This window comes from Oncorhynchus mykiss, chromosome 9, assembly GCF_013265735.2.
Source record: "Oncorhynchus mykiss isolate Arlee chromosome 9, USDA_OmykA_1.1, whole genome shotgun sequence".
In the NCBI taxonomy this organism is placed as follows: domain Eukaryota; kingdom Metazoa; phylum Chordata; class Actinopteri; order Salmoniformes; family Salmonidae; genus Oncorhynchus; species Oncorhynchus mykiss.
In genome coordinates, this window is record NC_048573.1 from 48,732,510 (window position 1) to 48,746,178 (window position 13,669).

Below are 13,669 nucleotides of genomic sequence, written 5' to 3' on the forward strand. Positions count from 1 at the left end.
CTCCAGGAGAGCCTCCCTCTCCTAACCATAACACACAGAGATTCTCTCTCTCTCTTTCCATTCATTCATTCATTCATACGTACATACATACATGCACCCTCCCGAAGAGTCATAGGTGTTTCTGAGTCATTCACATCCCCCTGTCACTCACATAACTTCCTTGCTGTGCCAGTAACAATACCTAGGAATGTAAAGCCCTGCTTGGGGCTTCATATCTAAATGTAGCCCAGGGATGTCAGGCCTCTCCGGTTGGTGTAGGTTACAGCATGCTAAAAATGGTCAGCTGTAGTCCGGACGAAGTGGATCCTAAACTCTCATAAGCTGCATAAAGGCTTGTTTTAAAGTCATGAACAGACAACCACTATTTTGCACCCATAACTTAAGCTCTACCAGCCTGTACTTTTATAGGCAGCATGTATCTACAGTATCTCATTTTGGAGCTAGGAACACCTGGTTGAGGTATCTGAGTAGTTACCTATGATGTAAGGTCCAGTAACCCTGGCTGATGTCGTCAGGAATGTCATCTGTCTGGTGCTAACAGCTGCCTGTCTGTCTGCCCACAGCCAGAACACTGGGCACTGAGTCATGACATGAATGGCTGCAGAGACTGTGACTGTGATGTGGGCGGAGCCACAGATAACCAGTAAGTGACAGAGTGGCCGCGGGAAGATGTTTTGGGTTGGGGGTGCTGTCGACGGGTTACATGCTTACAGCATAGATTTCTTATGCGTCTTCCCCAGCTGCTCTATGGAGAATGGCCAGTGCCGCTGTCGTAGTCATATGATGGGCCGTCAATGTACCCAGGTGGAGTCTGGGTGGTACTTCATGGCTCTGGACCACTATACCTATGAGGCTGAGCTGGCCATATTGGGACAGGTAACTACTTCTTGTTATAGATAAGACTGGGGTGGACCCTAATTTGCATTGTTTGTACTGTCTATGTTTGACTTTGTGTGAATGCTTGATGGTATTTGTGTGTGTCCAGGGCTGCAGTGTGGAACAGAGGGAGCACCAGCCTGGGCGCCCTGCCACCTGGACTGGCACTGGGTTTGCCAAGGTCCCAGAGGGCAGCAGCCTGGAGTTCTCCATCAACAACATCCCCTACTCCATGGAGTACGACCTCCTCATCCGCTATGAGCCACAGGTTAGTGCCTAGTCACACACATACTGGGCTTGGGCGGTATTCAGATGTTCAAATCGTCATACCGTCCTTCTCTCATACCAGGATTTACGCTGTTACCAGCATAGCACACGCGGGGGAGGTAAAACGCAAGAAAAGCCCTTGGGCCTCTATTACCAGAATGCTAACAAAATTAGCACAAAACGAATAGCGAAATAGCGAAAACTAACATAAATTAATTGCAAAGACAGGCGAATCCAGCTCGTAAAGTTATACAAGCATAGCTAGTAGTAGTGTGGACATTTACAAGCTGAAGTGAACGAGAGAAATTGCAAATGAAAAAAGTTGTGATGCATGCTTTTCGGAAGGAAGAGCAGCATGTGTACACAGAGCAGATGGGAGAAGAACGGAGGAGAATAAAAGGCGAGTAGGAAAAAAATGACTTCTGTCAGAAAGCCATTATAGGATAACTGATGGCAAACATGTAATGTAGTAATGAATTGCTCATCACCTCATGTGCGCTGCACAACAGAGACTCGCCGAGAGAGCGCTGTGGACTCACCAGCTCACCTTCTCCCGTTGTGCTGCTTACAAACAAACACGGGACTGGCTCAACTGTTCTGGAGAACTATGGTAAGCTTCATCATTTAACATAATGTGACAGGTGAAATGAAGAACGCAATCTGCTTTATATCCGTATTGCACAAGTTGACTGCAGATATTAAATAAAAAAAGTAGCTGCAAATGTAATATTTTATTGAAAAACATATGGTATATATGTAATGGGCCCTGGGTGTAGCTGGTGTAGAGAGTCAGGCGCAGGACAGCAGAAATTAGTAATCAAACGTACTTTACTCAAAAGGTAAAATATACAAAGTAACAAATCCACGTACACCATGACAGACTGAAAATACAAATAAACAATCACTCACAAAAACCATGGGGGGGAACAGAGGGTTAAATAATGAACAGGTGATTGTGGGATTGAAAACAGGTGTGTGAAACAAAACAAAACAAGGAGACAATATATGGTATACCGCCCAAGCCTAACACATACACACATACAGTTGAAGTCGGAAGTTTACATACACCTTAGCCAAATACAATTAAACTCAGTTTTTCACAATTCCTGACATTTAATCCTAGTAAAAATTCCCTGTCTTAGGTCAATTAGGATCACCAATTTATTTTAAGAATGTGAAATGTCAGAATAACAGTAGAGATAATGATTTATTTCAGCTTTTATTTCTTTCATCACATTCCCAGTGGGTCAGAAGTTTACATACACTCAATTAGTATTTGGTAGCATTGCCTTTAAATTGTTTAACTTGGATCAAACGTTTCTGGTAGCCTTCCACAAGCTTCCCACAATAAGTTGGGTGAATTTTGTCCCATTCCTCCTGACAGAGCTTGTGTACCTGAGTCAGATTTGTAGGCCTCCTTGCACACGCTTTTTCAGTTCTGCCCACAAATGTTTTATAAGATTGAGGTCAGGGCTTTGTGATGGCTCCTACAATACCTTGACTTTGTTGTCCTTAAGCCATTTTGCCACAACTTTGTGAGTATGCTTGGGGTCATTGTCCATTTGGAAGACGCATTTGCGACCAAGCTTTAACTTCCTGACTGATGTCTTGAGATGTTGCTTCAATATATCAAAATAATTTTCTTTCCTCATGATGCCATCTATTTTGTGAAGTGCACCAGTCCCTCCTGCAGCAAAGCACCCCCACAACATGGTGCTGCCACCCCCACAACATGGTGCTGCCACCCCCGTGCTTCACAGTAGGGATGGTGTTCTTCGGCTTGCAAGCCTCCCCCTTTTTCCTCCAAACATAACAAATGCAAACATAACGATGGTCATTATGACCAAACAGTTCTATTTTTGTTTCATCAGACCAGAGGACATTTCTCCAAAAAGTACGATCTTTGTCCCCATGTGCAGTTGCAAACCGTAGTCTGGCTTTTTTATGGTGGTTTTGGAGCAGTGGCTTCTTCCTTGCTGAGCGGCGTTTCACGTTATGTCGATATAGGACTTGTTTTACTGTGGATATAGATACTTCTGTACCCGTTTCCTCCAACATCTTCACAATGTCCTTTGCTGTTGTTCTGGGATTGATTTGCACTTTTTGCACCAAAGTACACTCATCTCTAGGAGACAGAACGCGTCTCCTTCCTGAGCGGTATGACGGCTGTTCCGTCCCATGGTGTTTATGCTTGCGTACTATTGTTTGTACAGCTGAACGTGGTACGTTCAGGCATTTGGAAATCGCTACCAAGGATGAACCAGACGTCTCACCCACTGGAATTGTGATACAGTGAAATAATCTGTAAACAATCGTTGGAAAAATTACTTGTGTCATGCACGAAGTAGATGAACTAACCAACTTGCCAAAACCATAGTTTGTTAACAAGAAATTTGTGGAGTGGTTGAAAAACTTTTTTTAATGACTCCAACCTAAGTGTATGTAAACTTCAGACTTCAACTGTGCATATGTGTACACACACACACACACACACACACACACACACACACACACACACACACACACACGCACACACACACACTCCTCTGTTTTCTGGATGTGCACAGTGTGTAACTGTATATGACTGTTATTGTGGTGTGTGTGTGTCTTGTGTTAGATGCCACGGGACTGGGGGGAGGTCCGTGTGACGATCATTCGGCCAGGGCCCATTCCCACCAGCAGCCCTTGTGGAAACACCATCCCTGCAGATGACATGCTCACTGTGTCCCTGCCTGCAGGATCCAGGTGAGAAACTCACACACACCTCACTACGGAATATACAGTGCCCTTGTGTCTGGCTCAGGTGACGGTGATACACTTGCGTAATTGGATGTTACTACATGGTGGATTTTGCTTTTCCCGAAAGTTAGTATTTTCCTGTGTGGTGTGTGTGTTTGCTGCAGGTTTGTCGTGCTGCCTCCACCTGTATGCATGGAGAGAGGAGTGAGCTACACCCTTCGCTTTGAGTTCAGTCGCTATCTGGATGGGAACAGTATTCTCATTCTTGGTACAACCGCTGCCAACATTTTAGTGGACTCTGTGAGTATCAAGACTCAACAAATTGAGCCTCCTGAGTGGTGCAGCGGTCTAAGGCGCTGTCGGGGGTTCGATCCCAGGCTGTGTCACAGCTGGCCATTACTGGGAGCCTATAGGGCGACATACAATTGGCCCACTGTCGTCTGGGTTCGGTGAAGGTTTGGCTGGGGGGGCTTTCCTTGGCTCATCTAGTGACTCCTTGTGGCGGCCCGGGCACCTGCAAGCTGACTTCGGTCGTCAGTTGAACAGTGTTTTCTCTGACACATTGGTGCAGCTAGCTTCCGGGTTAAGTGAGCAGTGTGTTAAGAAGCAGCGCGGCTTGGCGGGTCATGTTTTGAATGACACATGACTTGACCTTCGCCTCTCCCGAGCCCGTTGGGGAGTTGCAGTGATGAGACAAGATTGTAACTATCAATTAAAAAAGGGCAACAATTACAAAGTAAATGATAACATTTTAAGAAACGTACTCAATAAATTATGCTTGTCTGCACATCTCTCTCTTTATCTCTCTCCCTCTCTCTCTAATTGCGTTCTTATTATGCAATCCAGCTAATACTCCTCCCTGCTTCCTCTCCAGATCTCCCTGATCCCTCGTTACTCCTCCCTGGAGATGTTCATTGGGGGTGACCCCGCCTCCATTGCTAGGAAGCAGAGCTACGAGCGCTACCGCTGCCACGAGGGGGCCAAGAGCGTGACACGCCCCCAGATCAGCAACGTCTGTGCCAAACTCATCACCAGCATGTCAGCCATCATTAACCATGGAGCCCTGCGTAAGTCATTTCAGGGGTACACATAATCACGATCTGCTATCATCAAGGATGCCTGGTAATTATTTTCACAATGAAATGAAAACGTTTTCATCACGTCTTTCTTCTTCACAGCTTGCCTGTGTGACCCCCAGGGCTCAGTCAGCTCAGTGTGTGACACGCACGGAGGTCAGTGTCGCTGTAGGCCAAACGTGATTGGACTTCGCTGTGACCAGTGTGCTCCTGGGACGTACGGCTTTGGACCTGCAGGATGTAACGGTTAGTGTCGTAACCCCAGTCAACCGCACAAAGAGTAAGGGCAAAACTCCTGGTGTTATCCTGTAGGGTACACAAATAGTTTATTCTGCAAAGGTGCATTGGACGGTACAGTCTGTCTATCGCACTTATGTGAACAGCTGTACTGGTGGCGCCCCCTGCTGCCTCATTACCTACTGACCCACTCCTCTCTTGATTTATACTTTCCAATAAATCTATCTCTCTCTCTCCCTCCCTTCCTCCCACCCTCCCTCTCTCTAGCATGTGAGTGCAATCTGGAAGGTGCGGTCACTCGGTCCTGTGACCAGTTGACTGGGCAGTGCCGGTGCCGCCCGGGTGCGTTCGGCCAGCGGTGCGATGGCTGCCAGGCAGGACACTGGGGCTTCCCCAACTGTAAGCGATGCCTGTGTAATGGACATGCTGAGGAGTGCCACCAGAGGACCGGAGCCTGTCTCAACTGCAGGGACAACACTGGAGGGGACAAATGTGACAGGTTAGGCTTCACCACGGGGACAGTGGGGAATCTTGAATAAGTATTAAGGTAGCTAATGTAATGTTATTGACAAGCATACTGCTATTGCTGTATTTCAAGGTGTGCCAACGGTTACTACGGCAACCCAGTGTTGGGCACAGGTATGGGTAACCAATGTTGGGCCTGCCCTTGCCCAGATGGCCCAAACAGCGGACGCCACTTCGCTGCCTCCTGTTACCAGGACAACCGCAACAGACAGGTGGTCTGCAACTGTAACCAAGGATACACAGGTACAACCAACACCTCCATTTCTCCATTGAGGTGTCTTCTCCCTCTCCTTACTGTTCTTCCTCCTCTTTGTCAGCCAGGCAAGTGGACGAAGAACAGTTTGATCATGTCTGCATGAATGAGCAGATGCTTCCTAGGGTTGATGATGTACTGTGAAAGAGGATCTGTTAGTGTGATTTAACTCAGGGAAATGTCCATGGTGTGATATTCCAAGTTATTCGCCAGGGTGGGTCTTTTGGTGAGACAAATAGACACTTCTCTTGTAGAACGTTTATCTTACCCTGAAAAATGTGGAATGATAATGTGTGTTGTTTCCTCCCTTACCCAACTTGGCACAGGGGGGATGGTTAAGCGCTCCGAGGGTTCTTTCAAGCGTGAGTAGTGATGGTGACCCCACCCTCCTTACCACCCCCCCCCCCCTGCCACCTGCATGGCTTCAGCACCCCACCCACCTATGGTGCTGTGCCACAGTGCATTCCTGCCTCAGAGTATATGGAGCTCCCAAGAACTGACCAAGAATAAGTTGACTGATTGTATAACACAAATAACTGTGTTTGAGTTGGATGGCCGACACTGGGTCTGGGTCACCTGCTACAGTGTCTCCTGTGTATAGAAACTATAATGTTATACTGGGCACATACAGTCAGTGCTTGGTACTCCTGCTGGCTTACACAGGCACTAAAGCAGCCAAACAGTCAACCAGCTAATAACATCTCTGCCACGCTGCCTTTTGCCTTGTGATTCTCTGCCTCTGTTGCAGACACAAAAGACAGTAACAGGTATATCAGTCATAGTAGACAAGCTGAAGCTGTGAGATTACGCCAACCTATTGTACATTCACATCCACTGTGAGCCTGTGACAGAAAGACAAACAAGCATTCTGCCTACTCTGCTTTAGACAGCTTTGCTGCAATGAGCTCAATATGATGTGCTTTACTGTAAATCTACTTACCATCAACAGCCCCGTCTGTGTCATATCCTTTTATTCAATATATTTAGTTGGCTCCGCAAAGACACAAAGAAACAAAGACACAATGAATCACCTAAAAACAAAATAGTATCACAATGCCCCTTTATCAATCAGTTGAGGAAATCTTGTCCGTTAAATGAGGAAATCCTATGTTTTGTTCCACTATGGTTTAGAATACAGTACTTCCCATTTTTTTGTCCAGGTAATGGCTGCAGGGGGAAGAGTATGCTGGAGAGACCACAAGACCAGCAGCTGTAAGTTGTCTGTCAGACCCAAAAGTCAGCCCCTTCCCACACCAGCGTACTCTGCCCCCTGCAGCCGTCAGCTGGACTCAAAAATGGCAAGTATGTCTCCCTTCCTCTGAATCCATCTTAAGATGATATGGGCTCTGTCACGACCCAGTTATGAACTCGGGTCTCCGGTGTGAGAAACAGTCACTTAGCAAACTGAGCCACTAATAGTCGGCAGAACCCAGAAGATGAGGCAGACACAGCAGTACTTGAGACAGTGTTTTAAGTCAAAAGGAAAGTTCTTCAGGCAAAAATATAAATCCACAACGTCAAAAGTAATTCCAAGAGAAAAAGTTAATCCTCCAAGTCAAAAGGTAAAACCACAAGGTGGTAGGTACAGCAGAAAAAAGCCTCAAAAGATAATCAAAAATAAATCAACTAGAACAAAAACAGAGTACCACAAGAGAGTCCAACTGGAGTAACAAATGTTCACAGCATCACTGGGGCTGGGTGCTAACATTCAAACACAGAGCAAAGAACTGAGGAAAACTGAGGGTTTAAATACATTCAAGGGAAACGAGGCACAGGTGCAAATAATAACTGGAAACAAGGGAAAACAAAAGGGTCAAAAAGCACAATGGGGGCATCTGGTGGCCAAAACCGGAACAATCCTGGCCAAATCCTGACAGGCTCTTTGTGAGAAAAGCTAATTGTTCACGATGTCTGCCGAAAGACTGAACATAATCCACTTTGCAACAGTGTGATCACAGAGATCCTCACTAATCACTGTTAATCTCCTGGGTAACCAACTCCCTTTTAACCCAAGATATAATAGCATTGCACAATGATAAAATATCAAAACGAATTAAGTTTATAACATGATGTGTACAGTTTGAGTAACATTCTGATAATCACTTTACTGATAGTCACTGAGGTAGGTATCACACACAGCACATGACTCTCTGTTCGCAGAAGCTGTCACACTGTAACCGTCTCACTTAAATCCACTGGAAAAAAGTTTGGAAATACTTGGAAATATGAAGTAATTCATATCCATCACCCAGCCAATAAATACCTCAATCTCAACATGAGATATTCCACTGAAGTACTCTTTCTTTTAAAAAATGTCACACCTTCTCCCTCAACCTTTTTTCCTATTGGTCACAGGTTCCCGGTGTGAGGAGTGCGCCCCTGGTTACTACGGTAACCCCTCCCAGCCAGGTGGGCGGTGCCAGCCGTGCAGGTGCAGTAATAACATTGACATGTCAGATCTGGATGCGTGTGACCGGCGGACAGGAGAGTGTAAGAAGTGTCTCTACAACACAGAGGGACCGGACTGTGGCGTGTGCAAGAGCGGTTACTATGGAGACGCCTCGCGACGCAACTGCAGAAGTGAGTCTCTGTTGACACATCCTCGTCACACACCAGAAAACCTAAGAACCATTCATTTTAGGAATGTTGCATTGAAACTATGTGTTGTGCACCCTAGTAAAGGTTCAATCTATTTTCTTCTGTATGCTTCCCCAGAGTGCACCTGTAGCTTCCTGGGCACAGAGCATACCCAGTGTACAGCGCGGGATGAGTGTGTCTGCCAGCGTGCCACGGGGCAGTGCCAGTGTTTACCCAACACCATCGGCCTGACATGTGACCACTGTAAGCCCAACTACTGGAACCTGGCTAGTGGGCGGGGCTGTGAGGCCTGCGGCTGTGACCCCAACAATGCTGTCAACTCGGCCTGCAACGAGGTGTGTGTGTGTGGTTCCATTATCAAATCAAATTTTATTGGTCACATACACATGGTTAGCAGATGTTATTGTGAGTGTAGCGAAATGATTATAGTGTAATTATGAGACAGACCTCTTCTGTGACCTCATGCTCATGTTTGACCTCCCTGTGCCCCAGTTCACTGGAAAGTGTCAGTGTCGTGATGGATTCGGTGGAAAGACCTGCACAGACTGCCAAGAGAACTACTGGGGAGACCCCAGGATCCAGTGCAGAGGTCAGCTTTAACGTCATGGAAGGTGTTGTTCATGAGTCATGGAAGGTGTTATTCATGAGTCATGGAAGGTGTTATTCATGAGTCATGGAAGGTGTTATTCATGAGTCATGGAAGGTGTTATTCATGAGTCATGGAAGGTGTTATTCATGAGTCATGGAAGGTGTTATTCATGAGTCATGGAAGGTGTTATTCATGAGTCATGGAAGGTGTTATTCATGAGTCATGGAACGTGTTATTCATGAGTCATGGAAGGCGTTATTCATGAGTCATGGAAGGGTTATTCATGAGTCATGGAAGGTGTTATTCATGAGTCATGGAAGGTGTTATTCATGAGTCACGGAAGGTGTCATTCATGAGTCACGGAAGGTGTTATTCATGAGTCATGGAAGGTGTTATTCATGAGTCACGGAAGGTGTTATTCACGAGTCATGGAAGGTGTTATTCATGAGTCATGGAAGGTGTTATTCATGAGTCATGGAACGTGTTATTCATGAGTCATGGAACGTGTTATAAGTGTGGCATCAAAATATCAGCAGTTGACATACAGTGCATTTGGAAAGTATTCAGACCCCATGACTTTTTTTCACATTTGTTATGTTACAGCCTTATTCTAAAATGTGTTCAATTGTTTTTTTTCCCCCACATCAATCTATACACACAATACTCCATAAGGACAAAGCAAAATCAGGTTTTTAGAAATTTGTGCAAATTTATTAAAAATAAAAACTGTAAATTTCACATTTACATAAGTATTCAGTACTTTGTTGAAGCAGCTTTGGCAGCGATTACAGCCCCAAGTCTTCTTGGGCTGTCATGTGCCTTTTACTGAGGAGTGGCTTCTGTCTGGCCACTCTACCATAAAGGCGTGATTGGTGAAGTGCTGCAGAGATGGTTGTCCTTCTGGAAGGTTCTCCCATCTCCACAGAGGAACTGTAGAGCTCTGTCAGAGTGACCATCGGGTTCTTGGTCACCTCCATGACCAAAGCCCTTCTCCCCTGACTGCTCAGTTTGGCCGGGCGGCCAGCTCTAGGGAGAGTCTTGGTGGTTCCAAACTTCTTCCATTTAAGAATGATTGAAGCCACTGTGTTCTTGGGGACCTTCAATGCTGCAGACATTTTTTGTTACCCTTCCCCAAGTCTGTGCCTCGACACAATCCTGTCTCGGAGTTCTACGGACAATTTCTTCAACCTCGTGGCTTGGCTTTTGCTCTGACATGCACTGTCAACTGTGGGACCTTAAATAGATAGGTGTGTGCCTTTCCAAATCATGTCCAATCAATTGAATTTACCACAGGTGGACTCCAATTTTAAGGATGACCAATGAAAACAGGATGCACCTGAGCTCAATTTTGAGTCTCATTGCAAAGAGTATGAATATCTTATTTACATAAGTATTATTATTATTATTATTTTTAATAAATTTGCTAAACTTTCTAAAAACCTGTTTTCGCTTTCTCATTATGGGGTATTGTGTGTAGAATGGTGAGGAAAATGTTTTATTTAATCCACTTTAGAATTAGGCTGTAACATAACAAAATGTGGAAAAGTCAAGGGGTCTGAATACTTTCCAAATGCATTGTATACTAACAGTCCCTCACTTTCTCTCTCTCTATCTTGCTCAGTCTGTGACTGTGACCCCAGGGGCATAGAGACATCCCAGTGTGACCAGAAGTCAGGCCACTGTGTGTGTCAGCAGGGGGTGTCAGGCGTGCGTTGTGACCAGTGTGCGAGGGGCTTCTCAGGCCAGTTCCCTAACTGCCAGCCCTGCCATCAGTGCTTTGGGGACTGGGACCGGGTGGTGCAGGACCTGGCTGTCCGAACCAAGACCCTGTCAGAGCGGGCTCAAGAGATCCAGACCACGGGCCTGACTGGAGCCTATGAGAAGGCCTTCAGAGACCTGGAGAAGAAGCTGGCACAGGCCCAGGGCATCGTCAACGCCCGCAACACCACCGCAGAGGCAGTCAGCAGCCTGATGGAGCTCATTGAAGACCTCAGGTACAAGACATACACACAGACACTGTATTATACTGTACATAACAATACACATACATAGATAGACTTAAAGATTCACCATAAATATGCCTCTCCTCCAGTTTTGGAGTTTAACTGTAATTTCCTATCCCTTTCTCCTGCAGGTCTCAGATAGGTGAGACCACAGACACACTGAATCGTCTGGAGGGAGACCTGACCAGTGTGCAGAACAGCAACGTTGAGGCCAGTAATGAGCTCAGTGCTCTGGAGAGAGAGGCCAAACAGCTAAACTTAACCTCAGATCAGCTCCACCGTCAACTGGACATCCTCAAGAACTCCAACTTCCTGGGTGAGCAGACTTCATTTCCCCCTTCAAACATAGGTTTTCTGGGATACAAAATGCCCTAATGACTGATGTTATTAATGTTTTTTTTGTAGAAATACTTAAAGAATATTAGTTAAATGTAGTATTAAATGTGTTGTTATTATTATTTGACACTCTCTTTCCTCCAGGTGCATATGACAGCATCCACAGCTCCTATAACAAGTCCCGTGATGCAGAGCGGCGAGCCAACCAGTCCACCACCACCACGCCCAGCACTGTTAGCCAATCAGCAGACACACGCCGCAAGACAGAACGCCTCATCTCTGCCAAGCAAGATGACTTCAACCGTAAGAACGCTGCCAACAAGCGAGCCCTGGGGGACCTCAATGCCAAGGCTCAGACCCTGGACATGAAGAAGATCAATGAGAAGGTGAAGCATGCATCATCTGTCTGATTGGATTAAACCCCTTAAACAGCACAAGATCAGAAGAAGAGTTCAGGCAAAGTTATAAACAAATGTAGTAATCTGATACATGTTCCACCCCAACCACCTTTGATCAGGTCTGTGGGACCCCTGGCGATGCCCCCTGTGCAGAGAGCCTTTGCGGAGGAGCAGGTTGCCGTGACGATGGGGGGAATAGGCACTGCGGAGGCCTGAACTGCAACGGTGCCGTAGCAATGGCAGATAACGCCCTGGAGAGGTCCAAGCACGCAGAGAAAGAGCTGAACAAAGCCATGGGGGAGGTAGAAGAGCTCTTCCACAAGGTCAGTTACACTAAGTGTACCTAAACCAACACTGTCTTGACAGGAAATGGAGACCTGGAAAATCTATTGTGGCATGCCACTAATGCATACAACTGTATGACCTACAGCATAAGGGTACTTGTTAACAGTTATCCCTGATTCTGAGGGCTTCTCAGGTTGCAGATGCCAAGACCAAGGCAGAGGAGGCGAAGAGTAAAGCCCAGGCAGCTCTGGACAAGGCCACCAACACCAAGAACAATGTGGAGCGCTCCAACAATGACCTGAGGGACCTCATCAAGCAGATCCGGGACTTCCTCATGCGTGAGTTGGCTAAAGTGATAGAAAATTCAGATGTTCGAGGAGCAGTAAGGTCCTTGTCTACATGGGACCATAAAAGCAATTTATCTTAAACTCGGCATCATCATCATGATCAGCATCATCACTAAGTGTTAACTTCCCAATCAACATCAAAAATATCTGTGCTGATCTGGCTATCCATCTCCTTGCAGAGGAGGGTGCGGATCCAGACAGCATTGAGACGGTTGCCAACCGTGTCCTGGAGCTGTCCATCCCAGCCTCACCACAGCAGATCAGACACCTGGCAGAGGAGATCAAGGACCGGGTCCGGAGCCTCTCCAACGTAGACGCCATTCTGCAACAGACACAGGATGATGTGCGCAAAGCAGAGCAGCTGCTGCAGGAGGCCAAGAAGGCCAGGTGTGTGTGTGTGCGCCTTGTATGTAGAGGGTTATACACTGAAGGTACAAAACATTTCCATGACATAGACTGACCAGGTGAATCCAGGTGAAAGCTATGATCCCTTATTGATGTCACTTGTTAAATCCACTTCAATCATTGCAGATGAATGGAAGGGGACGGGTTCAAGAAGGATTTTTAAACCTTGAGACATGGATTGTGTATGTGTGTCATTCAGAGAGTGAATGGGCAAGACAAAAGATTTAAGTGCCTTTGAACGGGGTACGGTAGTAAGTGCTGCAACTGCAACGGTTCCACGTGTGTATCAAGAATGGTCCACCACCCAACGTGGGCCAACATCCCTGTGAAATGCTTTTGACACCTTATAAAGTCCATGCCCCGGCAAATTGTGCTGTTCTGGGGGCAAAAGGGGCGGGGTGCAACTCAATCTTAGGAAGGTGTTCTTAATGTTTTGTACACTGTGTAGATTATAGCTGTGTCATGTCAAAGGAAATGTTTCAGCAGAGCAAGACGCTCCTGATTCTGACATGTGTTTCCATTATGTAGGAATCGGGCAGAGGGGGTGAAATCCACAGCAGAGACAGTAAAACAGGCACTTGAGGATGCTAAGAAGGCCCAGGCCACAGCAGAGAAGGCCATACAGCGGGCTCGGGCTGACATTGGGGAAACGGAAGCTCGACTAGCACAGGTACTCAAGTGTGTGGACACCATCTGCATGCAGTTTGATGTGATGAAGGGATCAAAAGAGAATAC

General features: G+C 46.3%; 1 protein-coding gene across 2 annotated transcripts in view; it reads left to right on the forward strand.

The window, feature by feature from the left end:
* Positions 1-13,669, forward strand: part of lamb2 (laminin, beta 2 (laminin S)) — a 48,313-nt gene that overhangs the window by 33,298 nt on the left and 1,346 nt on the right. Inside the window, exons 13-32 of one of the 2 annotated variants that reach the window (XM_021616006.2) lie at positions 564-643; positions 741-876; positions 986-1,144; positions 3,761-3,888; positions 4,047-4,182; positions 4,757-4,949; positions 5,061-5,204; positions 5,463-5,694; positions 5,794-5,963; positions 6,300-6,335; positions 8,329-8,553; positions 8,689-8,906; positions 9,064-9,160; positions 10,782-11,154; positions 11,295-11,479; positions 11,644-11,885; positions 12,017-12,220; positions 12,376-12,520; positions 12,709-12,916; positions 13,463-13,604. In XM_021616006.2, coding sequence (XP_021471681.2) covers positions 564-643; positions 741-876; positions 986-1,144; positions 3,761-3,888; positions 4,047-4,182; positions 4,757-4,949; positions 5,061-5,204; positions 5,463-5,694; positions 5,794-5,963; positions 6,300-6,335; positions 8,329-8,553; positions 8,689-8,906; positions 9,064-9,160; positions 10,782-11,154; positions 11,295-11,479; positions 11,644-11,885; positions 12,017-12,220; positions 12,376-12,520; positions 12,709-12,916; positions 13,463-13,604 — 3,453 coding nt within the window. The remainder of the gene's footprint in view (positions 1-563; positions 644-740; positions 877-985; positions 1,145-3,760; positions 3,889-4,046; positions 4,183-4,756; positions 4,950-5,060; positions 5,205-5,462; positions 5,695-5,793; positions 5,964-6,299; positions 6,336-8,328; positions 8,554-8,688; positions 8,907-9,063; positions 9,161-10,781; positions 11,155-11,294; positions 11,480-11,643; positions 11,886-12,016; positions 12,221-12,375; positions 12,521-12,708; positions 12,917-13,462; positions 13,605-13,669) is intronic. The other variant, XM_021616007.2, reaches the window with a different exon arrangement.